General features: G+C 40.8%; 1 protein-coding gene and 1 long non-coding RNA gene across 2 annotated transcripts in view; one reads left to right on the forward strand and one right to left on the reverse strand.

Moving 5' to 3' along the window:
• Nucleotides 1–18,340, forward strand: part of LOC117660524 (E3 ubiquitin/ISG15 ligase TRIM25-like) — a 24,568-nt gene continuing 6,228 nt past the window's right edge. The window contains exons 1-5 of the mRNA XM_034408688.3: nucleotides 1–135; nucleotides 1,983–2,632; nucleotides 4,726–4,821; nucleotides 6,756–6,989; nucleotides 9,303–9,465. Coding sequence (XP_034264579.3) covers nucleotides 2,048–2,632; nucleotides 4,726–4,821; nucleotides 6,756–6,989; nucleotides 9,303–9,465 — 1,078 coding nt within the window. The 5' untranslated portion in view covers nucleotides 1–135; nucleotides 1,983–2,047. The remainder of the gene's footprint in view (nucleotides 136–1,982; nucleotides 2,633–4,725; nucleotides 4,822–6,755; nucleotides 6,990–9,302; nucleotides 9,466–18,340) is intronic.
• The window catches only part of LOC117660527 (uncharacterized), a 26,858-nt gene continuing 19,707 nt past the window's right edge, over nucleotides 11,190–18,340 (reverse strand). Inside the window, exon 2 of the long non-coding RNA XR_015732474.1 lies at nucleotides 11,190–11,348. This is a non-coding gene — a long non-coding RNA (uncharacterized LOC117660527). The remainder of the gene's footprint in view (nucleotides 11,349–18,340) is intronic.

Consider the following 18,340-nt stretch of genomic DNA (forward strand, 5'->3'; position numbering starts at 1 on the left):
AGACCTCATGATTGGCTATAAACAGATAAAGTCAAGTCAAGGAGTGGGACAAGACCACAGCTGAAAACCTTTAATCACTGGAGCTGTAGTAGAGTATCTATTGCTAATTTACCAAGTGCAATTGACGTTTAACAGGTAAGTGCAGATAATACCTCTCAGAGAAATCTGCAGAACCATAGTATCACAACTTCATAATTTAATTGCCTTGAATGTTATGGTGTTTGCTTGTAACAATTACAAGAACAAAATATACTTTCCTACTGGGAAAGGTCATAGCTGTATGGGAGCATACATGATTAGAAAACGGTAATGTCATGCAGATTTATAAAATCATTCTGGCTTTGCATTCTTGAGCAAGGTTTTGCATTCAGTTGGTGACAACAGGCAGTGGCAATATGTTCTGGAGTTGGGGAATGTTAACCATCAATCCCTTGCCACAGACAGATAGCTCCCTGCTGGCTTTGGAAGTCTGATGTTGCAAGGGAGCAAGACTTAGGTGAATGGCCTGCCCAGGCATCTAATGTTGGGTTCCAACGAAGCCTGGGGTTCTTTCTAGGACTCTGGTATATGATTTGACTGAGGCTTCAGTTGTAGCTTGAAATGAGAGAGTAACTTTTGTTTGGATTGGATCGCACCTATGTAACCTCTGCATATGGATCCTAGAGGGCCCCTTGGTTTTCAGAGGAGTTCTGGGTGACACAGCAATGTAATAGTACCTAGAATCCCACTGGGGAAAATGAAGAGCAGAATCAATTGAACATAGGTAAGAGCGTTTCAGAGGTACTATTTCGTGGCAAAGGCAGCAATACAGTTGTCATAGAGTGCCAACTAGTGGCCCTATTCAGAGGTTCAGTTTCTACTCCCAATAGCATCAGTTTCTGAGCCAGGAGACTTTGCTCCCAATGATATGTCTTTTTTGATGCACCTTTTAAAAATGTTCTATGTTTTGTGGTAGTTTTTCCTTTTGGATTTTTTTTTTTAGTTCTGTATTTTGTATTTTAACTTTGTTTTGAATAAAATAAAAACAGGTTAAAAAATCTTTATTTTTAACACAAGTTTCAAAAATAATAGGTGGAGAGAATAAGTTATTTTTCAAAGTGTTATAGGGATTCAGCAGACCAAATTCATAGTTGATCCAGGTCAAGAGGTCTAGTTTGGATCCTGCTATTGGCAGTGCAACTTGATACAATTCATTTTGATGAATTGTATGTACAGTGAGATTTACTTGTTAAAGTTAAATGTTAAATAGTAGATTGTGGACTGAACCATTAATGTTGCACAAAAAAAGTTCACTAATAGGTGATTAAATTAGCAAATAAAGCCTATTCAGATCTGTATTTGTTTTAGAAAATACATTTATTTTATGATATGACTTTAAATTTTATCAGGTCTTCAGATTGTGTTGATTCTATTTTCGGTAGCAGGGATGGACTGTCTAGGACCCAAAAGCTACATGAAGTCCTTAGCCATAACATATGGTCCACAGAGGTAACCAGAATCAAAGGAAAGAAGCGCAGGTACTTCTAGCAACCCTGTTCAAGGTTACTGGTTTACCTCAATAAGCAGTCAACTACCTACACCACGGGGTTGGTTAGAAGATTTATATGTTCACTCTGAACATACCATTGGAGGAGTAGAAGTAATGATTATGTATGGTAGATGTAAGATTGGAGAGCCACTTTGGTGTAGTGGTGAAGGCACCAGACTGGGGGAGATGGAGATTTCCAATCCTGCTTTAGGCATGAAGTCAGCTGGTGATTTTGGACCAATCATTTTCTCTCAGTTCTAGGGCCTAAACCTGAAAATATTTCCAGGAAAACTGTAGGGACTAGTTTGCCACACGTAGAACGAGTCAGCGTGAGAGAATGCAAAGTAAGAATAGGTTTGAGTGTATAAATTTCTGAGTCCCGTGGACTTAAAAATCATAGTATGTGCCCCTTGAGGGTCAAAAGTCCCTGTTTCATAGATTTCTTTTTTAATAGGTGACTGACTTGGACATATTTGAAAATTGTGTGAATCAGAGCCAAGAATAAAGTTTCCCGTTTCAATGCAGAAGATTGGCTTTCTTTTCCTTGAAGACAATATTGTATGTCCAATATGCCTTGAGGTATTCAGAGACCCAGTCACCACAGCCTGTGGGCACAACTTCTGTATGAATTGCTTGCACGTTTATTGGGAACACCTAGCTCTGATTGGGGAACAACCTTACTGCCCTCAGTGCCGGGAACCCTTCAGTTCAACACCTCAGCTCCGCAAAAATATAACCCTGGGAGAAATTGCAATGAGATTTGCACAGGAGGAAACTCAAGATCCACAGAAGCTGGCTAGTTTCAAGAATGTCCCGTGCGATTTTTGTTTCACGCGAAAGTTAAAAGCAGTCAAGTCTTGCTTGCAATGTATAGCTTCCCTGTGTGATAACCACATTCAGTCTCACTACACAGACAAGATTTTCAAGAACCACCAGCTGGTGGAACCTCTCAGTGACTTGAAAGGCAGCATGTGTGCAAAACATCGTAAGCTGCTAGAGCTATTCTGCAAAGAGGAAGGCAAATTTATTTGCCAAATCTGTGTCCGGGAAGAGCATAAGAACCATGAAGTCATTTCTCTGAAGCAAGAAAGAAGCAAGAAAGAAGTAAGCAGTTTTTGTATATGCCTTGGGTGTCAGAGTGTACCCTGTTGCCTCATGTTTTTATGGAAGGCAGCTTTGAGTAGTAGAAGTGAGTCAGGTTCATATCTCATCAGTTAGCCTATAAAAGTAGCCCATTGCTACAGGTAGACAGTTTTTCACATATGTTACACTCCTTAGTTGATATGGACTGGGGGTTGTAAGATAGATGTCATTCAATTGTTTGATGCCCAGGTCAGGATCAGAATCCTAATTTACACACTGCTTTCATTGTTTCTCTTCCATGCTTACTATTTCTCCTCTTTTATGCAGCATTCCCTTGCTCTGTAAGGTTCATTCATATGCCAAGATTCCTCCCAGACTTTGCGGATTGTACGTTAGTATTTCTGTTTCTGCCATATGTTCATCACCAGCCATTCTTATAAGTTGTTCAGCCATATTGGGGAGTGTCAGAATCACTGAAATGTATTCTCACTATGGCACAGGTGTCAAACTTGCCACGTCACGTTGCCATCATGTGAGCTGGTGTGGGTATGGCCTGCATATCATGGATCTGACCCATGGGCAGTGGTGGATTGCTCCCGGTTTGGTCCGGTTCTATAGAACTGGTAGTAAAACCAGCAGGAGGCTCCGCCCACCCGCCACGACATCATCATGGGTGATCTGTGCAGAAGTGAGCGCACGAGCGTGGTCCCATTGCAAACCGGTGGTAAAGGTAAGTAGAACCCACCCCTGCCCATGGGCCGCCAGTTTGACACCTCTGCATGCCATCAGCCATTTTTTCTTCCATCCTTAGGCTATGATTTCTATAGCCTTATCCTGTTTCTGTACCCAAACACAGAGGAGAGGAAGAAAAACAAAACTCAAGATGAAAAGTATTCCCCTAGCTTCTTCTATTGCCACAGCAAAAGGGCTGGGTTCTGCAAAGAGTTGCTAGTGATTTTTTTCCTAACCTTGATGTCTTAATATGCATGAAAACAGTCTTTGCTAGCCTGATGCTAGCTGATTCTGATTACAACTTCCTGATCTGGAAACCTATTTGGAAGACCCCAGGCCAAGTAAATCAAAATAACAAACAAAATGGTACTTTGAAATAAGCAGCCCCCCCCCTTAACAATAAATAAGTTTTTAAAGTTAGCATACATCCCTCATGAGAGAAAGGTCATCTGATTTATAACACAAAAGGCAAAATTTCTACAGAAGCTATATAAGGATAAGATTGGAAGTGTGGGCTTTGGCAGCAGGGACAATTGATCTAATGCAATTTTTCGGGAATATTTGCCATTCTGAGGACATACCATGAGCTCTAAAGGAAATTGGCTGCCACTACCTTCTTCCTCAGTCAAAATAACTGCTTTAGTAAGTGGGGTTCTGAACTCACATTTACTAGATTAGGTTGTTCATTGCCATCCTCTCTCTTTTACCTTCTATGGCAGGGGTCTCCAAACTTGGCAACTTTAAGACTTGTGGACTTCAACTCCCAGAATTCCTCAGCCAGCAAAGCTGCCTCAGCCAGCAAAGCAAAGCTGGCTGAGGAATTCTGGGAGTTGAAATCCACAAGTCTTAAAGTTGCCAAGTTTGGAGATCCCTGCTCTATGGTATTACTAGCAGCCCCTCAATTAGTTTGCTCTTTTGGGTGGGCATATGGGATTTAAAACAAAAACCACTGAGCTCTGCAGAATCCATGGGTATTCTTGGAAATAATAATGTATTTTGAAAACTGGTGCTAATCAAAATATGTACTTTGTTTAACTTTAAAAAAAAAAAGGATGGAAAATTCTTCATGGGTGTTAAGGAAAGTTTTTGCAACCACACTGAATTCACAGATAAAGGTTGGTGTGCTTGGTAATACAGTTTGCTGTTGTTTGTTTGTTTTGCAATAGAAACTTGAATTGAGACAGAAGGTTTATGACCGCTTGGTAAAAAGATATTTTAAAGTATGCCACTCAGCTGATACTTTAATATATGAGCACCCCGCATTCTGTTCCAATGTTGATACTTCCACAGTGTCAACCTGTCACAGTGTCTGCATATCTCTAATGGCTGTGTGATTACACAAATGTTCTGTATTGATTTTGATGGGGGCATTTCTTTCCCAGGTGGAGATCCAGAGAATACATGCCAGTGTGGAAAACCAGGTCATGATATTGGTAGAAGACCATCAGAAACATAGAGCAAGAGTGAATTACCTTATGGTGAGCTGCAAGTGAGAAAAGTGGATGAAAGAAATGTGGACCTTCTCAGTTGAGGGTGGGGGCAAAACAACTTCCCCAACAGCAGTAAATCAGAAGATAGTAGCAGACAAGACTGGAACTAGCATCTATACCAGAACTTCATGTCCAACCATTAAGATGCCTGCTACAATTTTCACAGATGGGCCAACCGTACATGGCAGTATTTTCCAACCTTGGCAGCTTGAAGATGTGTAGACTTCAACACCCAGAATTCCCCAGCCAAGCATGTCTGATTGGGGATTTCTGGGAGCTGAAGTCTAAACATATTCAAATTGACAAGGTTGGAAAACACATACTTATACTATGACATGATCATTATGATGATATAAGTACGACAACTTTTTTAGAAGGCCATGGTGTTATTTCCAGTCAAAGGCATTTAGCAGTTCAACCAGCATACTTTCTTTTGACAAGGTCTCCCTCCTCCTCCCCTCAATATCAGGCAATGTAGAAACATGTAATGCCAAAATGTAGGATCAGGGAGAGGAAGAAAGAATAGTGAATTTTCAACCTGAAGTCAGGAATATGGTTTATAAAAAGGATCTTCATTAAATCATTCAGTTCTGGCTCTAAATCACCTAACTACTTAAATAAAAAATAATGTAGCATGTCAAATAATGTAGTATGTCAAATGTCAAATGTGATCCTGATTGCCATTCAGTATTTTCTCTTTCCCTGTAGTGATATCTCCTTATGGATTCTGAAGTCATTGGCTTCTTTGGATCCTATAGACAAGATTCTTAATTAGTGATCCTAAGGCTAAAAGCCAATGCTGAATATGTTCTGCCTTGCTCTAACTATAACTCTATGAAAGGTAAATTGGTGCTGCCCATATATTTTGGTCTTCAACCCACATGGCTAGTAGCACACAGAGGATTAGAGTTTTAACATATGCATCCACCTACTTTAACAGTTGTTTGCCTCTTATACGAAATACACCTGCATTTTGCAACTAATCTGAGAATTTCAGTTGCATGTATTGTCAATTTTTTTTTTTTTTTTGCTTTAATTTATATGCCGCCCTTCTCCGGAGACTCAGGGCGGCTTACAATGCGTTAAGCAATAGCCTTCATACTTTTGTATATTTATACAAAGTCAGCTTATTGCCCCCACAATCTGGGTCCTCATTTCACCTACCTTTGAAAGGATAGATGGCTGAGTCAACCTTGAGCCTGGTGAGATTTGAACTTGCAGTAATTGCAAGCAGCAGTTGTTAATAACAGAGCTTTAGTCCACTGTACTACAGGCTCTTAAAAATTGCTTTATATTGAATCAAAACTGTGATCCATCACTACCCTGTTTCCCCCAAAATAAGACATCCCCTGATAATAAGCCCAATCGGGCTTTTGAGCACATGGCAATAAGGCCAAGTGCTTATTTCAGGGTTAAAAAAAAATAAGACAGGGTCTTATTTTTGGGAAAACACGGTAGCTGGCAGCAATTTTTTTTTTAAAGATTCCAGGGGAACCTTCTCCAATAACCCTGTAGATGGAATGGACTGAACCTGAGACATTCTTCATTCAAACAGTGTTTCCCACCACTGAAAGAAAGTTGTCCCTTATTAAGGGTTGTTCCAGATGGGCTAGATTTGGAACTAGTTGAACCTTCTTCCCCTCCACAATCACACCATTGTGTGTGTGTGTATGATTGTACCAGACCCTGTCTACCTATTGCTTCAATTTAGATAGATGGAAGACCTCAATTTCCCAAAAAACATAACAGGAGGAAACTAGAATGTGATGTTATCCTGCAGAACTGATGATGAGTCATGGGTACACAAGGAAGACAATCTCATTTCTCTAATGGACCCATAGGTTGGTGTTTTTTTTCTGGAAGAGCCCTAAATCAAGATAGATGGACATATGCTATATTTTGTTTTTTTTCATTCTTTACAGAAAGTGGTGAAGAATACCAGAGATGAAGTTAGTTGGGCCTTTACAGAGGTATTAAAAGAATTCAAGCGACTGCAGACTAAGGTGATGGACTTCATTGATCAAGAGGAAAAGGCAGCTTTACTTGATATGGGGAATTCTATTCAGCGCAGACATGAGCAACTTGCAGATCTTAAGAAGCAGAAACTGTGGCTGACAAATCTGTTGGACGATCCAAGTGACTTTCAATTCTTACAGGTAAAGTTCATTTTTCACATTGTAAATGAGATCACATATCCTGGTCAGCTACAATTTGATTAACCATGATTCATTGAATGAAGCATGGTTGATTTCATACACCGCAATAAGCAAGTTGTCAATCAACTTGGTGCAGTGGTTAAGGCATCATGTTAGAAACCAGGAGATTGTGAGGTCTAGTCCCATCTTAAGCACAAAACTAGTTGGGTGACCTTGGGCCAGTCAAGTCACACATTCTCAGCCTTAGGAAGGAGGCAAGAACAAACAACTTCTGAAAAATATTTCCAAAGAAACTGCAATGACTAGTCACCACACACACACACACACACACACACACACACACACTCATACACATTAAACCAATAATGAATGATAAGCAATTTTCTTCGGATAATTGTACTAAATATAAGCCTGATAATTGTATTAAGTCTTTAAATAATATATCATGAATTAGGACTCCCAAAAGCAGACAGGGTTAAGTTAGAAAGATTAACTTAAAATGAAAATTAATATTTCATTCATCCAGAATCATAGAATTACTGTATAGAGTTGAATTATGGAGTTGGGGACATTTAAGTACAGGTAGTCCTTGACTTACAACCAGAACTGAGCCCCGAAGTTATTTTGCTAAGCGAGAAATTTGCTCCATGAGTTTTGCCCCATTTTATGACTTCTCTTGCCACATTTGTTAAGTGAATCACTGCAGTTGTTAAAATTAGTAACATGGTTGTTAAGTGAATCTGGCTTCCCCATTGACTTTGTTTGTCAGAAGGTTGCAAAAGATGATCACATGACTCCAGGACACTGCAACCATCGTAAGTATGAACCAGTTGTCAAGCATCTGTACGTAAATCACGTGACCATGGGGATGCTGCAACGGTCATAAGTGTAAAAACTGGTTATGTCGCTTTTTCCAATGCTGTTGTAACTTCGAATAGTCACTAAATGAACTGTTGCAAGTTGAGGACTACCTGTACAGTAACCAAATTCAACATCCTGCTCAATTTGATCCAGACCAAAGCATCCCCAACAGACGACTGACTACCCTCAGCTGGAACTTAAACAGTGAATAGAGGTCCAGCACCTCTAGTATCTGGTCGCCCAACTACTCATATTGTTAGGAAGTTTTTGCTAATGTTCTTTTGGACTCTTCCAGTAACTGAAAACTATTATTCCTGAAAAAACACTCTGACCACTTTCTGTGCAACACCAAGAAACTTATCTAAATTGCCTCATTGACCCTTCATTGTGGGCTGGCAACTATTTATGGAGGGATAAAATAGGTGACCTTATCTTCTCTTAAATCCCTGTGCAGTATTAAAATACTGCTGGCTGGCGACCCCCAGGGGGAGAGCCTTCTCTGTGGCAGCACCCGCCCTCTGGAATGACCTACCCCCTGAGATATGCACGATATCAGACCTCCGGACTTTTCGTCGGGCCCTGAAAACACACCTATTCCATCTAGCTGGGCTGGCTTGATCCCATCCTCTCAGTTTTAATTGAATTTGGTTTTAATTGGGTTGTTTTTAATATCTTGGGCCGAAATTAATTGTTTTTTTTAAATTGTTTTTAAATTTTATATGCAATGTTTTGTCTTGGCTGTACACCGCCCTGAGTCCCGCAGGAGAAGGGCGGTATAGAAATAAAATAATAATAATAATAATAATAATAATAATAATAATAATAATAATAATAATAATTATTATTATTATTATTATTATTATTATTATTAGGCACATTTTTCTAGTCTAGAGTTTCAATACAGATTTCCCATATTACTGCATATCGGCTCAAGCCTCCTGTTTGTTTTCAGATAGTGCATCTCAGTTTGTTTGCATGATAACCCGTTATTCATTGGCTACTTTGCAGAGGCAGCAATTTCCATTTGAGCAACTCAATGTTTACCTTCCTCTCTACCTTTTAAAGTTGCCTTTTATCATGTACAAAATATAAAACCTTTGCCTTGAAAATAGAAAGTTGCTGGTCCAAAACCTGGCAGAACAGTTTTTAATTACTACTTTTCTTTCCAACAGCTTTTTTTGTATTTTTTTTTAAGTCCAATGATCTACTATTTCATTTTTTGTCCAGTCACCTTAGATACAAGTTCCCAAGTAACCCAGTAGAGTTTTTATGTTTGGCAGGCTATGGAAGCACAGTTGTCTCATTTCTGACTCTGGGCATTAGAGAGTGGAAACAGTGTTATGTAGAAGGGTCTTACACAACAGGGAGAAAAAGGCTAGTCTCCATGCTCCAATATCCAAATAAAGATTTTGCTGAACTGTAAGAGCTCTTCAACACTGTTTGTTACCATAGGACTACCCAAAAATAAAGGCCATATCTGATTGCTCAGAAGCTTTGATTGGACTGAAATGTGAGGAACTCAGCAGTTTTGTGGGGATTAAACAGACACTGAGTGATTTGAAATCCCAAATCTCAATGATTGGACTCTGCTTCATCAATAAAATCCTTCAGAAGGGTAAGTAAACTGAAGGGTAAGTAAACTTAAATTTGAAAGTGATTGTCTTGTTCAATTCAGTTCATTCAGTTCCTTCATTGCGCATGTTCAAATGAATTTATTTTCACAACATAATTCAATCATTTCTGTCTCAAAAACAGGAAATCCTTCCAAATGATATTAGTGGGAAGAAAACATTTGAATGAGGGACATTGTACTTTGAACACTTTGTTTAAAATAGGGCATTTACACCAAAGGAAAACAACCCTGACATAGTTCCCAAAAAAGAAAGATGCAGAGAAAAATAAATAAAAAATAAACACAGGCAAAAATAGGAGAGAATGTATGTAGCTCAGGATTGAACTATGGAGTCCTTGGTGCTCTCTTGAGCTTGGTTATTTGCTTGGTTCCTTGATTAGGATATCATTTTCTGTTTCATTTTTCCTCATATTAATCCCTGTTTATTTTGGTACAGTATAGGCTGCTGAAGGTGTGTTTTGGTCTTTTTGTTTCCCTCTTAAGTTTTTTATTATTTATTTTGAATGGTATGTAAATGTAATTTATCCCTATGTATGTATCTCTTGATGGCTGATTTATCTGAATGCCAAACTTTCAGGAATTCCCTAACATTTCTGGATTTAGCTTGGTCTAGGATGCTCAGTTTCCCAGTTGAAACTATGGCTCAGTCTGTCCATTTTTGTGAGATGAAGGAGTTTTCATAATGTCTTCTGATTGCTATTTGATGTTCATGGATGTTTTCTGCTAATCTGTCTGTCCTACCTATTAGCTGTTACAGTTCTTGTCCCAAAGGTGTTTTTTCAGGAGGCAACTGGAGTTTGTTTTTTCTCTGAAGATGTTTCCCTTCTCCTCCAAGAAGCTTCTTCAGCTCTGACAGGATAATGGGGAATGGAAGGGCTATCCTGTCAGAGCTGAAGAAGCTTCTTGGATAAGAAGCAAAATGTCTTCAAAGAAAAAACAAGAAAGTCCAGTTGCCTCCTGAAAAAGCACCTTTTGGACAACCATGACCTGGATGACTGAGAATCTCTACGGACTGTTACAGTCCTTGTATTATATTTTGGAGATGAAACCTGTTTCTTCTTCTTGGACTACTGGAACTTTTGATCTACTTAAGATCTTCTAGAGGGCTTCAGTTGGTTTGTCTGCTACGATATGACATGTGGTAATAGTATGCTTGTAATTTCTGAGATGTTTTTGATATGTGGTAGTGTTAACCTTTTAATAGCTCATGCTGATTGTGCTGCAGTGGGTTCAGTGTAGTGGTGAAATTGAGCCGGTTCTATCCCGCTCGGGTGAACTGGTAGAGCCGGCAGCAGGAGGCTCTGCCTACCCACCCAGACGTCATCACGTCCCATTCACAGAGATGTCACGCGTGAGGTAGCAAATTGGTAGCGAAGGTAAGTAAATTTCACCCCTGGTTCAATGATCAGGCATTTTTTTATAAAGTTCCATGTGTATATTCATTTTGTTGGAAGGTGTATAGGAAGACCATTTCCTTTTTATGATATTCTGAATTGCAGCAGTGTATTTAGACTCTTGTGGTCTAAATAATGTTCTTACACAGCTCCTCTTAAAGAATGTTGGATTGTTGTTTTGGTAATGGAGCACTTGATTAGTATGGGTTGTGCTTCAACAGATTAGCATTTTTAATTTTCTACCATTTTCGCTGCTGATGAGGATATTCAGGAAGGATAGTGTGTTGTTGTTGTTTTCTTCTTCTCTGGTGATTTTCTTTTTCCTTTGAAGATGTTGATTGTTTCATGTGTCTTTAGTTCTTTTTTTATTATGATGAATTTGTTGTCTACATACCGCCGCATCCATACTTTGGATTGTATATGTGGCAGTGCTAGTTTCTAGACACTGCATTACAGTCTTTGTTATGAGTCCTGAGGGAGATACATTAAAAAAACAACTTTATCCATTTTCAGCAAGTTCACAAATACTTTTGATCTTTGGCCTATTAAAAAAGCCAAGATTTCAATGCTTTTGTAAAGCAGAGCAGGAATGGACCTCTGGGGAAAAGTATACAGGAAAGACAAAAGCAAACAAAAAGGACATGGCTCTGGGATGACAGGAGATGGCATTGTTTATTTGAAGGTGCCCATAGTAGGCCCACCCTTATGGGACAGGCAGAGACATTTGGAGAAAGGTGGTACCATAGATAGCTGGGCCCTGAGCCATTTACCTTTCACCCAGAATCCTATTGGTAACAGCTCTTCAAGCAAAGCGGATAATTTAGGAGGACCCCAAAATAGTCTGGAGAATGCAACACCATCAAGAATTAAAGATGCAAAATTCCTGAGCACAGCAAATCCTGGGATCCAAGCCAATCTTGCTAGGGTTGAGCTTGAGCCTGTTCCTCCCCATCTAGATTTAAATAGTGTCCAGATATTGGGAGAACACTTCCATGACTGTGATGACTCCCCTGGACGCTTCCCCAAATACCTCTCCAGATGTCAACTCTGAGGAAGATGAACTATTTCCAGGCGCATCTGGAGGAGGCCAAGGGCTCCAAGCAGCCTCTGAGAGGGATTTGACTGAAGCTCAGCTGTAGCAGGACAGCCCTGAGGCTTCAGGTGTGGAAACTGATCACAGCTCCAACCGCTCAGTGATGAGGAAGAGGTAATACTGGGAAGAACCTGTTTGTTTCCTAGTTGTTGTGATTTCTGCCTTGCTTTAGATTGACGCCATGCTTTGATTTGGATTGTGAACCATCTTGTATTGGAAATTTAATTTTGCCTGGTGGGTTTAGTTTGATTCGGAAACTTTCAAGTACCTTGTGGACTCATTAGCCATAGCTCTGTGGACTAGCATTGGTCTACATTTGGCTGGACTTAATTGGGACAGTTCTGGGTTTTTGGTGAAGGGAATTGCTGGGGAATACTAATAAATCAACTAAACCACTGTTATGTGTGTGTGTGTAATCGGGACAGCACAATGACTTCACTAGAACAGCCAGAGATCAAAATAAGTGATTAGGTCTCATGATAGTACCTGACTCCAATGTCATCAAATGACCTTCCTAAGTAGCCTCAGGTAGATATTATAGGAGGGGAGACAGCTTTGAAGAATTCCACAAGCAAGGATCTTGAGCTCAGTCTCCACACCATACTAGCAATGACTGACTTCAGAGAAAGGAGGATATCCACTAGAAACAAGTATTGTACCCCCTTCATGAAAGAAAGCTGATCAGCGGGCCTGAAAGCTGATCAGTGGGCCTTTCCTTTAAAATAAAAACAAAGAACTTTGCTAGTGAAACTGTAAAAAGCTGAACTTTTAGTTCTTTTACAAACAACATCCTATCAGGCTGAACTTTAAAAAAAACACCAAGCAAAATTGAATAAGGTTTTGCCACATTTCCCTTCTATCCCAAGCAATAGGAAGAATAGGAAAACTGGGATTTTCTGTTGTTTTTTTAAAGGTCAAGACACCAGATGGGAAGGAGTCAAGAACGAGGAGAAGTCAGTGAAGGGAGATTCATACAAAAGATGAAAGGAGATCATATGTTCTCAGAGACTCACCCGCAGTCAGGAACATGTTTTCCTGTCTCAGGCAGAAGGAGTAAAGATGGCAGGCATCTATTAGTTGAGGGCCATGGGATGGTTAATCCAGGCCATCACCATGCACAAAATGGAGGATGGGATTGATATACAGGAGGGATTTCTTAAGCCAGCTTCATTTGCAGCCAGTTTACACATGGGAGAAAAAGCTTAAGCCTGTAGTGCAGAAAAAGCTCTTTATCTTAATTTCCAACTAATGAGACGTGATTATGTTTCTCTCCCTAAGTAGGCTACTTTTCAGGACTGACTCCTGGGAATTTAGCACTTTAATGAACACCATCTGTTCAGATAGCCTTTCTACCCACCATAGCAACCCTTGGTGGATCCCAGCTTTTACTCTGTCAGGCCTCCCGGCCTTGCTTCCTTCCTTCTCCTCTGTGTTTCACTTTTGCGGATTGGGGGGGCGGGGCGGGGGGGCGGAGTTTGTGGTACTGAAAACAGCAGGGTACAATTGCATCATTTAAAAAATAGACATGAAAAATAGCCAGTGTTCAGAGAACAAGAGTGTAAAATTGAGGTTGCGGCAGCTAGTTCATTCGCAGTCATGAAGGAAGGCTTTTAAAAAAATGTTATGGCTCTTGAGCTGAGCTTAGCTCCTAAAGATCCTATGGATATAGAAATTAAGGAGATAACAACATATATGATTAACCATTGTCGCTTTCTGGTTTGTTTTTTAACACCACAGTCTAATTTATAGCCTTGGTATTCCCTGCTGGTTTCCTTTTTTCCCCCCCTCCGTTCAGTCGTATCCAGTTCTTGGACTGCCTAAACAAGTCCCTACAATTTTCTTGAGAGGTTTTTCAGACGTTGTTTGCTATTGCCCCCTTCCTAGGACTGAAACAAAGTAACTGGCCCAAGGTCACCCAGTTGGCTTTGTGCCTAAGGTGGAACTAGAATTCATAGACTCCCAGTTTCTAACCTGATGCCTTAACCACTACGCCATGACTCTCATCAAAGTATTGTTGGAAGTTAAATCTGGTCCGGTTCTTATTCCAAGATAGGGGAGAGACACGGGAGAAATGAATTGGAGGCAGGCTGCAGATTTGGAAAAGAGGTGGTCTGTTTATTTGGTAGTCAGAAACAACAGTGACAGCAGCATCTTTCTAGAGTGGCTGACGAATTGGAGTTGAGAGTAGGTGGGCTTTTATACAGTTTTTGGGCCTTTATCATTGAGATGCCTGTTCCTGTGCAAGAATACCGTATTTTTTTGGCGTATAAGACGTACCGGAGTATAAGACGCACCTACCTTTTTTGGTGAGGAAAAGAAGAAAAAGAAATCTCCCTCTGCCTCTGAGCAATTTTGCCTCGTTACAGCAAACAGCCTGCTTTACTTTCATTTTCTTTTTCAGCATAGCTTGATTAGCACAAGGGAAAAAAAATCTGCTCCAGCAATTTACCTCTTTGCAGCAAGCAGCAGAGCCTGCGCAAAACAGCTGAGAGTCGGAAGGCCGATCCAATCAACTTGTGCTAATTAGGATGTGCTGAAGCTGAAAGGAGCTGTTTTTTCTTGCTGTTTGCTTGCAAGGAGGTAACTGCTGCAAGGCAGAGGCCAAAGGGTGGGGGCCAGTGGGTGGGCGGGGCTACATTCAGTATATAAGACACACCTAAATTTTTACCCCCTTTTGGGGGGGGGAAGTTGCGTCTTATACTCTGAAAAATACGGTATGTCCTTTAATGGCTGTTGCCAGATTCCTATAGGGTCATGGGGCCATGACTGGCTCTACAGGCAAAAGTCCCCTTTTTGCAAATCCTAGGTGTTTTGTTTGTCTGAGCTAATCTTGTCAGTTTAGGCTCCTTGCCTATTGTGCTGCTTATTCGGAGCTGCTGGCTGACCTTTGTGTATTAATACAGTGGCCTTGCTTTATGAATGGATACAAAATATCCATTCATAAAACCTTACCTCTTCAGGCTTTTGCTTGAGGCTGTTTTCCTATAGCAGGGGTCTGCAACCTTAAACACTCAAAGAGCCATTTGGACCCATTTTCCACAGAAAAGAAAATACCAGGAGCCACAAAACCTGGGTGGGTGTGGCCAACTTGATGTCACTCACTTCCACCAGTCACATGACACCCCTCTAGCCACGCCTACCCAGCCAAACATTAGGACAGAGAACCAGTTGTTAAAAAACACCGGGAATCACAAAACCCTTTTGACCTCTCTCTCTCTCCCTCCCTCCCCCCTTTCTCCCTCTCTCCCCCCCCCCCCCGTATCTCTGTATCTCTCTATGTCTGTTTCTCTCCCACTCTCTCTGTATCTCTCTGTCTCTGCTCTGGCTGCTTCTCCATCCCCTGCTGTCTCCCTTACCTTCTCAGACCGGGCAAGGAGTGACTGGGAGGGGAGGGGCGGCGCCAGCCAGTGGTGTGATCACTTGACATGGAGCCACAGCAGAGGGCCCAAAGAGTCGCATGTGGCTCCGGAGCCGCAGGTTGCTGACACCTGTCCTATAGCAAAAGACTGGGGCTGCTTTAAGCAGATTTTTCTCTTCTCCTTTTATTCTGTCTCTTTTAATATCCTGTAGAATACTTTATTCTGGGGAGGGGGCCCTTCCCACAGTATTTACTAAGCAGATCCAACCATGCTTATCTTTCAAGATTGCCAAGTTTGACTAAAGGCTGTCATCCGTTGGAGTGAAAGATTGGAACAATGGTCACCTCATCTATGACGGTTTCTTGTCACCTTCTCCCAGATAACTACCAATCTAGCAACAGATGATTCCTATCCAAGTACTGTTACACAAATGCTCATATTCAGCTTATGGTCACTCATTCACACATTCACAGCCCTGGAAAAGAGCCACACTCAAATCACTTTCAATTGAACAAAGAGGCACAACTGGTTCTTTGGAATACATGGAGACTCCGTGGATTTAAAATAACATCAAAGCAAAACTTTACTGGACACAAAATATAAATTTGCTCTTTCTTACTACACACACACACACACACACACACACACACACACACACACACACACACACCTTTTTCAGCTAGACTGGCAAGCACTAGCCAGAGGGATAGAAACCACCAAATCTGGATCCAAAAATGTTTGAAAGAGTGGGTGGGCTTTAGGTCCCCTTTTATTCTCCAATGTCCTTGCTTTGTTGGTTCACAAATCTGGTAGCTATTGATGGGACACACAGAAGGTTTTTTTTTCGTGTGCTGAGGTCCAATTTCTTTTATCTGGTTCAGATAACGTTTTCCCCCTTTTTTTCCTTAATGACTTGATTCTTTCTTAACTACTTCCCCTAGGGCAAGGGTGTCAAACTTGCGTCCTCATGTGATGTTTTTGTGACTTTTTCCCCCTTTGCTAAACCAGATGTGAGCATGGCTGGTGCATGACGCATCTGGCCCGTGGGCTGCAAGTTTGATAGCCCTGCCTAGGGGATCTTTTCCTGACTTTTGTCCGCTCTGCTTACGTGCTTGCTTCATCTTTAGGTATGGTGGCTTCAGTCTATTCTCACGGAACTAGCCCTACTTACTGTATTTTTCAGAGTATAAGATGCACCTTTTCCCCCCAAAAAAGAGGGTGAAAATCTGGGTGAGTCTTATACTCCAAATGTAGCCCCACTGTTGTGGCCCCGCCCTCTGAGCCTGTCCCATCGGAGGAAGAAAGCTCCGATCACCCACCCAGCTTCTCAAATGGAGGTTTCAGAGGCTGAAAAAAGCATCAGAAATGAAGCTTCAGAAAAGAAGTCCCCAAACTGAGCTTCAGAGGCTTTTTTTTTCTAAAGCTCTGTTTCGGAGGCTTTCAGAGGCAGGAAAAAAAGTTTTTTCTGAAACGGAGTCTCAGAAGTTTCAGAGGCAGAAAAAAAAGCAAGGCACAGAGCTCACAACCAAGGAACCTGTTGCTAAAATTCACCTCTGGGAACACCTGATCAAGGGTATTACGGGAGGCCGATCCACCTGCCAATCAGCTTTTTTCTTATTTTCCTCCCCAAAAACTAAAGTGCGTCTTAAACTCCAGTGCGTCTTATACTCCGAAAAATATGGTAGTTTCCAGAACCAGCCAAAGTTAGCTAAGTACTATCATCTGCTGTAGTGAAGGCCCTTGGTTAAGAGTAAAAATAGTTCAAGAGCATGGCTATGGCTGGCGTTGAAGGCATTCTTGTTCTTTAGTATCAAACAGAGATGACTCTGAGTCCAGTCCAGGGGTGGGTTCTAAATTTTTTTAACTACTGGTTCTGTGGGCATGGCTTATTTTGTGGGCATGGCTTGGAGGGGTAATGTGACTGGGTGGGGGTGGGCAACTTTTTTTTTTTTTTCTTTTAAAAGCATTTTTTCTACAACCTTAAGAGGTTGCAGAAACAAATGCTTTTAGAAGTCTCTGACGATCAGGCAACTCAGTTGGGATCGCCAGAGGCTTTTAAAGGCATTTTTTTTCCCTACAACCTCTTCAGCTGAAGAGGTTGTAGAAAAAATGCTTTAAAAAAAAAAAGCGAGCAGCGACCGGACCAGGGACCGGTTTGGGGGTGTGGCCAGCCAATGTTATTACCGGTTCTCCGAACTACTACAAATTTTTACTACCGGTTCTTACGAACCGGTGCAAACCAGGAGCAACCCACCACTGGTCCAGTCATTCAAGCAGTTTGTTAACTGATGGGACCCAGGAGAGGTGTCTTTTCAGATGCCACACCTGCCCTATGGAATAGCATTCTTCCCAAAATCCAGATGGCCCAACCCCATCTTCTCTCTGAAAGATAGGGGCTAAAAGCTAAACCTGGCTTTATAAGCCTCTCTCAATGGTTTTAGTTGTCTGAATTGACTGTGGCTCATTATTTGTTGTTTTTAGTTGCATATATCGCCCTGAATCATGGGTCAATTATTATTATTTTTAAAATATTTTTATTATACATTTTCCTTTGTTATACATCACATTTCCAGTTTTGCAACGACAGTGTACTGGCTGTATCAAATCCTTTTTAGGTACAAATAGTATTATACACCCTGAGTATAACCATTATTCTCGTAGTCATACAATATAGTCTCTTTTAAATACATAATGTTGTACATCGTAGTAATAACCATTATTTTCAAAGTTGTACTACAACACTCTATACCTTTATCACTCTATATGTTTTAATCTATAATCACGTACAGTCCGATAGTACTATTACTTATTATATCTATTCTTATATCTATATCTATTTCTATTTTGTTAATCATCTTTCGTTATTAAGTTACTAATCTCTGCACCTGTTTTCTAGCCATTTGTACAATAAGTCCCATGTTGAGTAATACTCAGATTCCTCTTTATCTTTAAGTTCCATTGTTAACCTGTCCAATTCGGCACATTCTGATATCATGGGTCAATTATTGATG

This window comes from Pantherophis guttatus, chromosome 2 (genome assembly GCF_059756535.1).
Source record: "Pantherophis guttatus breed Tessera chromosome 2, ASM5975653v1, whole genome shotgun sequence".
Taxonomy (NCBI): Eukaryota; Metazoa; Chordata; class Lepidosauria; order Squamata; family Colubridae; genus Pantherophis; species Pantherophis guttatus.